General features: G+C 38.9%; 1 protein-coding gene across 1 annotated transcript in view; it reads right to left on the reverse strand.

Annotated features, from left to right (window-relative positions):
* The window catches only part of LOC149773981 (low-density lipoprotein receptor-related protein 1-like), an 86,233-nt gene that overhangs the window by 40,970 nt on the left and 30,653 nt on the right, over positions 1-14,610 (reverse strand). Inside the window, exons 4-5 of the mRNA XM_089945931.1 lie at positions 13,456-13,606; positions 5,349-5,459 (exon numbers count right to left, since the gene is read on the reverse strand). Of these exons, the coding sequence (XP_089802057.1) occupies positions 5,349-5,459; positions 13,456-13,606 (262 nt within the window). The remainder of the gene's footprint in view (positions 1-5,348; positions 5,460-13,455; positions 13,607-14,610) is intronic.

Genomic DNA, 14,610 nt, shown 5'->3' on the forward strand with positions numbered 1-14,610 from the left:
ATCATAATTCACATGCGTGGTCGCAATCGGTAATGATATTTCCGCGAAATCGCGCTGTTAAATTTTATCCCGTGGAAGGCGCAAAGGATAATTCTGATGCCATGTTCCGATATATCAAAATATTAGCCGCATCTGATCCGATATCGGTTTGGTTATTCTCGAGCGAAGAAAGATACGATCAATTTATATTGCCGCGAGGAGATATTTACCGAGATGAAAAATTGCATGAATCGATGAGAAATATCGCGGTGAAATATTCGTCAAATCCCGATCAGTTACTGACAAATTGTTTTACTGTTCCGTCTGTTGCTGCTCACGCTGCCAGAGAAAGAAACTCGTGGAAACCTACAAGGAACGAATTTCTCACTGATATTCAACTTAGTTGTATCGAATACGGCCATGGCGGATTGTGGAATACCAAATATTATTTCAAAGATATGATCTCCGTTGATATGAGCGCGTGCTATCCTGGAAGTTTCCTTGGATATGGCGATTGTGCGGATTATTTTGCTAAATTCGGCCATCCCACCAACGAAATGACAAGGGTAGCAATTAACGGACCGTTACCTGATTTTGTCATGACCGGATTCGCTTATGTTACTTCATTCGAGTTTGCTGAAAATTTACATAAAATTTGTTATATTTGGTTTGGTCGGCATTTATCGCAGCGTCGTTGGGTTCCTATAGTGTTGTTGAGATATATGCTGGATTCATCAATGTTAATATCGTTGACGGTTAGCGAGGCGATTATATCATACAGGAAACAAACTGAGGTGTGGTTACCGACGGATTGTGAAAACGCGAAAGATATCGGAAGAAAAATAATTGGCAAATTTACTCAAGGAGGATCCGTTGATCATAAACACCGACACGCTAGATTGTTTATCAACGATGCCGAGATGGACTTTATTATTGCCGATACGGTATCACGAGGAATATTCTGCAACAGAGAAAATATTATCATTGACGGAGAAAAATTGGGTACCGTAATTAGTTACCTTGACGGAGAATCAGCGCAGTATACGCATTTGAGGTCTTCGATGCTCGCTTATGTGAGTATAAATTTACTGTCGATGATAAATAAATTTTCTGATATCGCGGTAAGGGTCGCAACGGACTCGTTTTATATCGATAAGAAATATCAGTATAGGCTGGATAATTTAATCGCCGATGGTTCTTGGGGAACTTGGAGAATAAAAAACGAGGATATTCTAGATTATTGTGAGGACGCCGATGTCGAAGATTGCGATAAATTTCATCGAGATAAATGCGAGAAAATATCAACGGCTGCATCCGCATTTGACCCGATTTCACGTAACAAATTCGTTTACATGAATGGACCTGGTGGTAGCGGTAAAACAACGCGAGCGATAAATTTATTTGCGAAATCTGATATGATAGTCTTGACTCCAACTCACAGATTAGCGCGAGAAATAAGGCAACGCGACGTTGATTCTTGTACTTATCACAGTTATTTCAAATACAGCGGTGGATTATGGGATTCGGCTCGTATGGGAAATAAATATATCAACAAAATTATAATATTTGATGAAATTTGCACAGTAAATTTAGTTGTATTAAAATCTTTCCTGATCTGGCTGGAGGAGAAAAATACCGCCGTGATAATGTGCGGAGATCATGGCCAGCCTGATCCTATTGATGGCGAATCTCCGCACGAATGGCTCAGGAATTTCGTTGACTATTATGAGGAAATCGACGCCGATTATAGATCCGATGATATTTTACTGACCGAATTCAAAAAATTAATTCGATTACAACCGAATAAAATTCAATGCGATGTGATGAGAAAAATAATCGACGAGACTCCGATGGATATTTTTCTAAATTTGTGGCGTCCCGATCATTTGATTGTTGCTAGCAGAAAAATTGTTCGCGATACTATTCAGGAAATGTTATTCAAACTGCATTGCGAGAAATTTCCAACATTACAGGTGCCGTTGTGTTACAGACCCGCTGATACCAGGAAACAAAATATTAGTGTTACTTTACCCTGCGGAGAGGAAAAGATCTTGGTACTGAATGATATTATTCTTGTTGATATTAATCTTGTTAATGACGCGATAAACGCAGAAAGATCGCCATGGAAACTAGGCTACGCAACAACGATACACTCGTCGCAGGGATTAACCGTGGATGGCCAAGTTTGGATTGTCGATGATAGAATTTCCTGGTCAAATTTAGTTTATTTAGCCGTGTCGAGAGTAAGAAAATTATCTCAGTTAGGTAGAATTCGGTTTCACATTAATGACGCCGGCGGTAGTTGAGTATCTTTCGGTATTATTTGTAATTCCTCCTTGGTAAATCCGCGTTGTGGCGCTAGTGAATCTAGGAAATAAATTGCTGGTCTTCCTGATGATCTTGTTACGGCTGATATTTTATGTGTCGTAACGCTCCAATTTGGATCGGTTGCTCTTTTTCTGCCTCCCTCGGCCTCGCCTTCTTTATATAAATACCTGACCGTGACGCTACCTAGCACAGGCGGAATTGTGGAATCTCGCTTTAGTGGTATATTTGGTTTTGTAATTGCAATTGCAGGTTTCATTGCTATTGTTCTCGTTGTCTCGTTATTTAGTGCGTTAATCACATGAGGCAACCTCGATACCCAATCATGAGATCGATTATCTTGAATAAATTCACGCGCGTACTGGTTTCCGAATAATCGTTCCGCGAGAGTTTTATTGAATCTCTCAACGATAGCTTGATTGTGATGAACACCTACAATACCGCGACGGATTTTAACATTATTCTTTTTCATCAGTGAAGTAACCGCGCCAAGAAATTCTCGACCTGGATCAACTTGGAGAAGCTTCGGCCATGTTAATGGAGATCGTGAATAAATTTCGCTAAACGCCTTAGCGATCTCCGTTGCTGTTTTATTCGATAACGGCTCGGCTTCCTTGTATCTGCTAGCGATATCAACGACTGTCAAGACATATTTATATGTGACTCCGTCGACGGTATCGTAAGGAAGAAACATTAAATCAGCTTGATGAACTTCATTAGGGACGCTGACTGAGAAACTCGCATACGGTATTCTCTTAGGCGGAGGAAGATAAATTTGCCAGACTGCCTGTTTCGATAACCACGATTCAGCGGTGGATTGTTTTACTTTTGCTGCCTTGGCGAGTTTGGCTATTGCTGATTTTCCTCGCCACAAACCTCGCGGAGAATAATATATTTGCTCCATTATTATTTACCAGCGCCGAGTACTAATTTACCTTTCATCGCGCCTTTTATCAACCAAGTTGCCAATTTTTCTTTGAAACTTTTGTCAGGAATCGCGTTTAGTGCGTGAATTAGCCTAATATCAGCGAGATGTCTTTGTTGTAAATCCCCGCTGCGATACGCAAGATCATGATAGTAACACGCGTTATCGATGGCGTTTACTGGATCTTCGCCGGGATTTGGTTGATTATTATCGTTGAGTCTGATATCGAGCCTCGTACCAGGTCCGCAGTAATTGTATCCTGGCAGATGTTTTTCTCCGGGATATTTCGCCCAGGGCAGCCCAGGTAGATTTTTCATGGAGGCGGTAATGTCTCCTCCGGTTCTTCTATTTTTTTTTTTACAAATCTGAATTTGCGTGTCTTGCAAACTTCGCATTCTCCTGCAATTGCGTTCCTGTTATTGCGTGTGACGATTTCGGTTGGATTTATCGTAGCTGTGCGCGTGCGACATTTAACACAATATAAATCCATATATTCTAGTAACATGAATGTAATTGATTTTTCAGCCACGAAGCGACGCGAGCAGGTGAAACACAACGCGGTGTTACCAAATTCGATAAGGATGATAATTATTGGCCCGTCCGGTTCTGGAAAGACGCAGTTGTTGTTAAATTTGATAATGCGATGGCTAAAATGGGATAAGTTGTATTTGGTTGCACCGTCCGTTGATGATCAGCGTTGTTATCAGGTACTAAAGGAATTCAGCGACAATACCGACGAAGGCACGATCGAATTCATCACAGACATCAATGAAACTCCATCAGTGGAAAATTTAGATGGCGATGTTAATAATCTTGTTGTATTCGATGATGTTATGCTGGATAAGCAAACTAATCCGGCTAGGATATTCTCGCGTGGCCGACACAAGAACACCGATGTGATTTACGTGACGCAGCGATATACGCAAATTCCAAAGGTAATTAGGGACAATTGTAATATCTTATCGGTGTTCAATGGCGTCGATACTCACACGTTGAGAAATATTCATCAGACTTGGTGCAACGGCGATATGGACATAAACAAATTTAAAAATTTCTTCAGCCGCGCTCAGGCAATACCGCATGGTTTCATCACGATTAATCTTCATGATCCGCGTAGTAGATATCGAATCGGTCTCGATCAAATTTATTCATGAAAAGGCAGCCAAATCTTCGCAAACTTCATCGATGGAATAAATTTCTCCTACCCCCCCCCCCTAAAATTGCTGTCCAAAATCAATGATTTTTGCACACAAAAATTGCAATCGGTGACGAATTTACGCAAATTATTTTTCGTGGGAAGGCTTATTTTTGAAATCTGAGGCTTCTACGGAGAAAGTTCTCGTAGAAAGGTCTATTTTGGTCTGGGGGTCTGGTCTGTAGAACTTCCCTGCTGCTCGGGGGATCCCACATAAGATGTTTGTATACTCAATTATATATGAACGAAATTTACAATGAATGACACTAATGTAATCACACCCCTTATAAGGTAATAGTTCGTTCCAAGTAAGAATCAAAACCATGCAACGATTAACGGCATCACTAACTTAGCTCGCATACATCAGGACCCTAACTTTCGTTAATGCTTCCAAAAGGAAGGGAAGTGATTAAACGTTAGGATTCGAGGTGCACGGGATCACAATCGCTGAGCAAGCGGAATTTAACCCTCAGAGAGAGAGAGAGAGAGAGAGAGAGAGAGAGAGAGAGAAGCTTAAATTCCAAATAATATGTTTAATATATAATTGTTTGAAAGAAATGTATGTAAAATACCATTAGCATGATCACATATATAAGATTTTAACGGAAGATTGGTACTAATTAGTAGGGGGAGAATTCTCTAATTTGTCAGGATATCTATTGCCCTCTTTGCGGACATAGAGATCATGTGTCGAAGACAAAACGAAACACGGAAAGAAAATAAAATAGAAATAGAAAAATTGAGCAAGAAGACGTGGAGAATGTTAAATATAGGTCAAACATCTTTGGATAAATTTTATGATAATACTAAAAGATAAATTATCATATAAGAAAAGGTAACAGTATTTCAGAAAACGTATTTTAGTCTACATGGTACTTCAATGCGAGTTATTGAGACTGATGAAAACTTCTTATTCGACTTTACCTGAACAAGTTTTACCGTCGGCATTCAACATGAACCCTTCTTTACACATGCACATGGCACCGTCCTTCTGACTTACACATATGTGGCTGCACTGCAGTCTGCCGCAGTGATCTAAACAAAAGAAGGAGATCTATAGTACGTTAAGAGAGTTAGGAGTTTAAAATAATGGACATGAATTGGTCTGGATGAATCTTTTAAACTGACATTGCTTCTCCAGTCCAAGCAATAGTATTGGACGATTTTGACTTTAACAAGGAGCATTCTGTTGAATTCGAGCACGATATGTGATGAAAAGTAGCAGCACACGGGGTTAACAGAGGGATATGGCGGCCGAACCATGTGAAAAAATGACGTAAAACAATAGATGGAACCGTTGGAATGACAAGTACCACAAATTATATGTGATGCATCATGATGTTTTTATGTGCTATAAAATATGTATGCTTTTATTCACGATATGAACAACATGGGTAGGGGAAACAGAGTTCTTGGCCAGACCAATTGAAAAAAATTAGTAAAAAAAGAAATAGCAAAAAGAAGGTGACCGCGACAAGGCTGAATGACGCTCGATATGTCTTAAATCTTGGGTAATTGTTGTATTTTTTATTTCTTGCAATAGTTGTTTCGCTGAGTGCGAATATTAGAAATTCAGAGAATTTATCTTTTTCCATTTTACTTTTTCCATTGTGCGTGACCCTCCCCCCCCCCGAGAATGGCTAAGTGTGAAACGAAATTTTAGAGATTCAGAAGGCTGTCCACCCTGAAATTAAGTTTGTTAATTTGTAAACAAGCACGAATCCTCCGCCCCCCCCCCCCCGTGAATCCCGGACGCTTTAAAATGAACTCCCTTTGGGGATCATAGAGGGCCAGGTAAGTTGCACCTGGCCGAGGATGATACTATTTAATTTATCACAGAGAACGACGAAGCGCCGTCCGTCGAAGATCTTAACGGGGATAATAACACTCCAGTGATTGACGATGATGTCAGGATTGACAAACAAGCAAATCCAGTCAGAATATTTTCACGGGGCAGACATAAAAACACAGGTGTCATTTACGTTACTCAGCGTTATGCTCAAATTCCCAAGGTAGTTAGAGATAACTGTAATTTATTGGTTATTTTTAACGGGGTCGATACACATACGCTTCGAAATATTCATTAGACATGGTGTTCCGGCGACATGGAAATAGGTAAGTTAAAAATCTTCTTCGCACATGCTCAGGAAAACCCGCATGGATTCATCACGATAAGTTTACACGATCCAGTAACACGTTATAGAATTGGTCTCGACAAAATCTTTTATTAAAGAAATACATTTGTTGTATAATGAATCAGGAAAATATTAATGAGACTATCTCTACGATCTAAAATTTCAGCAAGATGGTCTCGCGATTCAACTCGTCGTTGAAAAAATCAACGATGATTATGAGATGATATAGCAGCTACGTGATAAGGATATATATATATATATATATATATATATATATATATATATATATATATATATATATATATATATATATATATATATATATATATATATACACTAGTAGCGGCAGAGTACGGATTTAACAAATTACTCCAACGCGAAATATAATTGTCATTGGCGGATTTACATGAACAAGATGATATAGCTAAATTTGTTCCATTTGCAAATTCCATTCAGCAAATACGATCAGAGTTGTCTCGACAATATGAAACTCGAGCGGCTGTAAGTGCACGAGCGAGAAAACTAAAGCGACTTGTGTTGGAATCTATTAAGATTCCCGCAGAATCCGCCAAGGACGAATAGCCTAAACAAAGACCAAAAAGAGTAACAAAAAATTCACGACAAAAAACGTGTTTTGTTCTTTTTTGTTACTGGCCGACAGAGGCCGTTCATCGTTGGCTGTTTCACGGCCTGTCACGCACATACAAACTTACAGTCAATTCTTAAGCACGTTTGTGCAATAAATTACCGTCTAGGTCGATTGGACGAAAACGTATTCCTGACAGCGATGGTGTATGACATCGTAAATAAACAGTATTAACGGGTACAGACACAATTTTAAAAAAATCGGCGAAATATCCGGAGAAAAGCTGTATCGAACATATCACTGCTCGGCCTGCCCTTGTAATGCTTGCCCAGATACGGTATAGCTACCGTCGACTGCGTCACATACTAGATTTACAGAAATCGTCAACGTGATATTGACAATACCCAGCGACACATGACGACCACCACCTGTTGGATCGTTATTATGTCGGAAAATATCTGGAGTGTCCTTTATTTTTTTCTATACTGCAACAATCTTCGGAAGATATTCGTCAGCTATATCATTGATAATCTGCTTCATCTTATCAAAGTCAAACTGGGGCAGTTTAACCGCATCAATTTTGTCTTTCTTAATAATGTTAAAACGATAATAAAATAATTTGTCTTGAACGAGATCTTCCTCATGTCTGGCTGCCGCATAAATGTGTAATGCTAAACATCGGGAGCATCGCCACTCAGACTTTCTAGATGACTCATCGTAATATCGATACCTAATCTAATAAATTTATTAGGATAATCGATAATATACTCCTGAAACCTCTCTTAGTTCTCGCTGTTCTCGTTCGTACAACCTTGTGATCTCGCTGGTTAGTTTTTCTCCTTGAAGAGGTTTTTTATCCAGACGTTGGAAATTATTGAGTAGATCTTCATTCCCTGTAACTAACCATTTATAAGAACCATCTTCCGTTGAATAATCAGATCGCTCTGGACGTTGTGGTTTAACAACAGCTGTTGCTGCCTGCGGCCATCCTAGTACGGTTTTGATCGACGATTTGTATATGTCAACGGCGTAATTGGATACCGCAGATGCCCTGGCGATATTTCTATGGCGGCACTAAGCATTGGTTCGTGCACTTTGATAGCGAGTTTTGATTCTTTTCCTGTTATTGATTTAATTCTACGTTGAGGTTCATCGCTGATTTGTTCGATTTGATATGATCCTGTTGGATGGTAACGACCTCCCAGATTGGGGCTTGCCCACCAGCTGTATCAGTTGCGGTTTTATGTGAAATTACCAGTCAAATATTAGCGTCCAATCTACCAAATGATTTTTCTCTAATATTTTGTCAACTATAATAAAATCGTAATTATGCCAATGTGATCTCATGTGACAGACCTTAGGGGCTTTAATCATAGTTGGAAAACCAATATCGAATTACTCCAGCCGTGTTTATCAAAATTGGTTCTTGAGTTGATGTTGGTGTGCTTATTGTTAATCATTTCGATTGTCTTTTTAACGTTGACTAGATGAACAAGTTGTGTTTGAATTTTAGCGAGCTTAATGTTGACAATCGTTGGATTTCCAAAGAAATTATATATAGTCCTATTTATGTTTCTATGAAAATGTACCTACGCGGCTACATGATTAATATATTCAGATCTGAACGTATTCATTCCATCATTGATTGTCATTAACGAGGTCATCATCGGAATGTTGATTTTGTCCACGCATTTCTTCGTTGCAGCGTCCTCGTTTGACTCTGGTACTCTCAAATTAGCGATGCTGTTTCCGCTCATATTGAGATCGCCAGTCATTACATCACCGGCTTTAGAAAAAGCACTGACTGATCTCAGTTCTGATTGTAGAGTTGTTGCTGTCCACGTTTTTTTTTTTGTTGTTGCCACGTCATCGTCTAATTTCTGGTCTTTCACATTGATAATTATATTTTTGCTCATGCTAAAATCGCCATACATAATGTCCCCAATTCTTCTAATACGTTCGGCAATCTCTCCCATAATTTTAAAAGTTGAATCCCTTGATTCTTTAATTTTACCAGCACTAGTAAACACCACTAAGTTATCTTCGATCGCGCCCGGAACTCGCAGAATAATACCTGTCAACTGGATATTGCTTAATTTTAACCATCCTTCCTGATCCTGAAAACAACAACCTCATTTTGTTCAACATAGGCGAGCCGCAAAAGAGCAGCAAGTTCATCTCTTGTTACATATTTGGATATATCAAAGTCACCCCATGTCTGGCCTTTAGCGGATCTCTAGTAAATACCTACCATTATAAACCATTAACCTGTTTAAAACGACGCGCGGTTTATTCATACACGACTTTATGCGGCGGCGCTGATAACCTTGACACAACATTAAGTACAGCAAATACTTCTGGACCGCATACTGCTGGATCCGTTGTTGTCTGTGTTGGTAATATTGAATAACAGATTGGTATGTCATCGACTAAGCTACTTTATCGTAAAATATTTTTGGTGGCGTCAATTCATACGAATCGAAATAAACAACTCCACGTGGATCAACCCCGTATGCAACCCAATGAAGTACCTGGGTCAGAATTTTCATCGAGATTAACGATACCGGTTTCAACACGATTTGGTTTTTCCGGTAAGTGATGACGCATGAAAACACCAATGAAGTTTTTTTTTTTTTATCTTTAATAACCGAGCATCATCAAGTATATCAAAATTGGACATGAGGAGTTTTAGCGAAACTCTCAGACCTTGACCGTACCGAGTTCCTGACAATCTTAGACCGCTTTCTTTTTTGTTGATGTGTTTTTACCTTGTCATGCTGCTTGATCAGTGCCATATAGGCAGCTGTTCCAGCGGCACCAAGTGCAGCTGCTTTTTCAACAGCTGAGACCGCTGCTGAAATTAGCGCTGGTATCGCTGCTATAAACGGAAATATACCACAAGCTTTTGTTGTGTCACTTATCGCATTCGCAGAAAGACCAAGTCTCACACCCGTTTTTGATTTCTTGGCGTCACTGTAGTGTTTGAGTTGACGTTCAGTCAAAGATAATTTATATGGACCCTACAACGCCGCTGATTTTTCCCAAGAATTCGTCTTTGATACCCATTGTAGTTTTTTAATCTGATCAGGTATCAGAGTAACATTGACATGATGACATGATGTGACATCATGAATGATCTAATTACGTTTTCTACGGGCGTATCAATGACTCTCATTCGTAAGCCAACACATCCAATCAATATTGTTTTTTTTTTGAGAGTATAAGAGCGATGGCTCTGTAATTAACAATAACACCTGTTCCGCGAGCCCGAGAATGTATGTCAACGACGGATTGTCTAAACAAACCTAGGTGTTCAAGCAAGAAATAATAGATCGGATACAACGATGTAAAAGCCCGCTGATATATCTGCAAACCATAATCAATATTCTGATCACGATCCATGAATGACATTAACCGATGATACACATGTGCAACATAATTATTCTCAAAATTCAATAACACTTCTTCAGATGGCTCCTGATGACCATTTATCTTCAGAGAGACTTCAGAAACTCCAAACGGGTCAAACACCATTGGGTTTCGCACCTGCGAGTCTGTTTTGACGTTATCTTGAAACGCTATGAATATGTGTCGTGACAATGAAACACCCTGTTGTGATGCTATCTGCTAAGTATATAACCCAACAACGTTACTCTGGACGTTCTTGTTTTTTACGACGTCGTTCGCGAGAGGCAAGGCCACTTTCTATTGCTCCTTCAGGTAGTTCTTCTTCGTCTACACGAGGCGGTGCATATGGTGATCTCCTGAGCGATAATATATTTCCAAATAATGTGGTTTTTCTAACTTCCTTTACTCGTTTCTCAAATTCTTCAAATAAAGGCTTATATTTTTGTTATTTTATTTATACCATGGCATTTTCGAAACACAAAATCAAATCCAGTCTCATCCTGGGACATCTGCAGTTTCTGGATCTAATAGTTCACTACGAATTTGACATCCTACTGCAGCAGCCACATCAGGGTTCTGGTGTTTTACAGAACCTTCGTAGGTAAATCGGGAATGTGGTGTTTAACAGATTCTGGTTCTGGCTCTGATTCAACAAGAAGATCCATTACATCACCAATTTCATCACGGGCTCGATTGATACACTATATTGCAGGCCGTATTTTTTTCTGTAATTGTGGCTGAGCAGCAGCTATCCCAGCTGGAAGCTCTTTGAGAATCTTTTCGGTTTGTTTGGTTCTTTTGGCTATTTTTTTCGGTTGATTTAGCCGTCTGTTCGGTTGATTTATCTGTTTGTGCCACCGACGGAAGAAGATCTTTAGTGGCTTTTGTGACTGGCTTAAATAACTGTTCTGTACCCTCTGTAAATTCCACATGAACATCCTGGCGTTGTTGTTGCTGCTGTTTTACAGAATCACGGACTGAAGATACCTCTTAATTGCATCTAGTCGTTGTCGAGCTAATCTTGCCGTTGGAGATTCCATAGTAAGCGCAGCATCACTCATTATTATTATAACAACGAATTAATTACAGATCACTAAGTCAGTAGATATACACGGTTTTACTGTATTACATTAACGTAACGTATTTTTTCAGCAACAGTGAATTGCCTGATCTTAATCAAACTCACTGTTTAGACATTACCCTGGCCACGTGTTTGCGCTAAAAATACCTATGCGTGTAATGATTTGCTGTGATTCTCAACTGAGGTCACGTAGTTCAATACGCTAAGGTGCTGACATTTACTGGTAAAATTGATTATTGTATATTCGCAAGAGAAATATATGTTACATTAAATAAAAATGCTTGATAAATAAATTATAAAGTCTAAATGCGTGTGTATATTTAATATATGTCCGTCTGTTCAGTAAGATGCTCATATGAATTATTTCATTGAATATTCTTAACTGAGACAGTGGCCTAATAGTTAGGAACGTTCAGATAGTGAAAATGACTTCATGGGTTCGATTGCAAAAAACGACAAACGCGATAGACATATTGTCAGCGTCTGCGACATATGCTATTATAGTGGGGAACCCCGTGACACACCGAAATAAGATGAGATATACTTAAGTGGGTACTTGTAAATATGTGAAAAAAAAGCTAACATACCTGTCCCTCCCTGATCCTCAAAGGGAGTTCATTTTAAAGCGCCCGGGATTCACCTGGGGTGGGTGGGTGGGGAATTCGTGCTTGATTACAAATTAACAAACTAAAATTCAGCCTGGACAACATTCTGAATCACTAAAAGTTCGTTTCAGAATTGGCGATTCACAAGTATGTATGTGCACGAATAATGGAAAAAGTAATATGAATAAAGAAAAATGAAAAAAAGATAAATTCTCTGAATCTCTAACAATTCGTACTCAACGATCCAACAATTGTAAGGGAAAAAGAAAAAACACAAGAATTCCACATGATTTAAGAGATATCCCACGTCATTCAGCTGGTCGCGGGCACCTCCTTTTGCTATATTTTTTAACTGACTTTTTCACTTTGTCTGGTCAAGATATCAGTTCACCCCCACACCCAATTGTTCATATCGTGAATAAAAATATTCACATTTTCTAGCGCAGAATAATCATCATGATGTGTCACATATAGTTTATGTCACTATTCATTGGTCATTCCAACGGTTCCAAGTAATTATTTTACGTCATGTTTTCACTTGGTGTGGCCGCCATATTCCTCTATTCATCCTCTATGCTGCTAAACTGCGAGACAGCTAAATCAATAAATAATGGATTAGAGAAATAGAAATCCTACTGCTTCATTTTGTCACACATTGAGTACATATATTTGTCTGACCTTATAAACATGGTAAGACGAAAAGTCATTTCATGTACACTTAAGTACAAAGGCTTTCACTTACGTACAGAATTTAGATGTGTCATATTTTCATATTTGTTAGTAAATTTTGTAATCATAAGCGTGTTACATGTGCAGGTAAATTAATTTCCATTATATATATATATATATATATATATATATATATATATATATATATATATATATATATATATATATATTACATATATATGAGATGAAAGCTACAGTTTGTGATGGATCTGGTGCATGTAAAATATTAATCTGAATTAAAAAATGGAAAGATAGAAAATATCTAACTTCAACCATAGTAGTGGCATCATGGTTTCTAGCCTGAGAGCAAATTCATTTTGATCTTATGGTAAAACCAACAACTGAGAACCTCATTTGCATATCAGAATGGAACATGTGCCATTCGGCAGCCCTCTGGAGTTGTTAGGGTTAGAGAGAAAGAGTGTGTATGTGTGATCGCGCGCACACGTGTGTGTGTGTGTGTGTGTGCGCGCGCGCGTGTTCTTACCCGTGCTGGTCATCAGCTGTGCTTCCCGATGATACATTACAATTCCATGCGGAACATGATCAGAAAGCTGCAGTGTTTGATACGTTCCACTGTTGTTCTTGTCCATGACGTGGACGAGTTTGTTTTGTCTGTCAGAGACGTAGACAAGATCCTGTAACATAGTGTGTAGCATGCTACTGGCTGATTTTCATACAACTTGACTCAAGTATTTCAAAATATTATTGGAATTCTGTTTTTCATTATTGAAAATTGAATATAGGTTTAATTATGCGCTTGCAGGTAAAGAAAAAAATAGCATTTTTACTGTGCCCATAGTTTGTAAAACTTAACTCACAATGTAACCTAATAATAATTTTTTATAGAGAAAAGAAATTGCCCCATGATGTTACGTCCAGCTCGACATGTCTTTAAAAGTAATCTTTATGCTAAAGGCAGATTTGCACGTGATCGAGTGACGCTCACGCAGCAGTTTTCAATTACTGCAGTCCTGTGTAATGAGACTGAGTCTCTCCTTGGATTTAGCTTCTTCAGGAGGAAGTCTCTGATTCACCACGTACGAATAACAGCAGAGTGTACAGTTTTAAAAAGTAGTTCCAATCGTTGCAAATCCAAAACTCCTAGACGCATTAGCTGAGCTAAAGCGGGGGAGAGACAGCTGCTTTAGAATATTGCCGTCTTGCAATTAAATTCTCTAAGATTTTGTCTGAAAAGGGACATAACTACAATAACACGTGAAATGTAGATAGTATATTTTTAAACAAGAGAAAAGTTCCATGAGGTCGGGTCCGTTAGACGGATATAAAAGTGTTAGGCCGCTTCACACGGTATAAGATTCTAGATGTATACTGACTTAGAAGGATGAAAGACAGTTCGGCAATGCAAATTTCCCTCACACGAACAAAGTCTTCGTGAAGTAACTCCACTGAGTTCCAAGTCTAATAAGTTAATTGTGCCCTAGTCCGAGTTTCCTCTGACCCTTGCCACTCCATTTTTGATATTTGGACGTATTATGTTGGGGTGTAGGGTCAGAGTCCATTCCCTATCGAAAAGTTGGAATTCGCCGACACCATTTGGTGTCGGCACAGGGTAGCCGCTTAGTAGCCGGCCAAGCAAACTATAACGACCATTCATCGAGTCACATGACTACACAAATCT

This window comes from Sinohyriopsis cumingii, unplaced genomic scaffold, assembly GCF_028554795.1.
Source record: "Sinohyriopsis cumingii isolate HCF-2022 unplaced genomic scaffold, ASM2855479v2 utg000488l, whole genome shotgun sequence".
In the NCBI taxonomy this organism is placed as follows: domain Eukaryota; kingdom Metazoa; phylum Mollusca; class Bivalvia; order Unionida; family Unionidae; genus Sinohyriopsis; species Sinohyriopsis cumingii.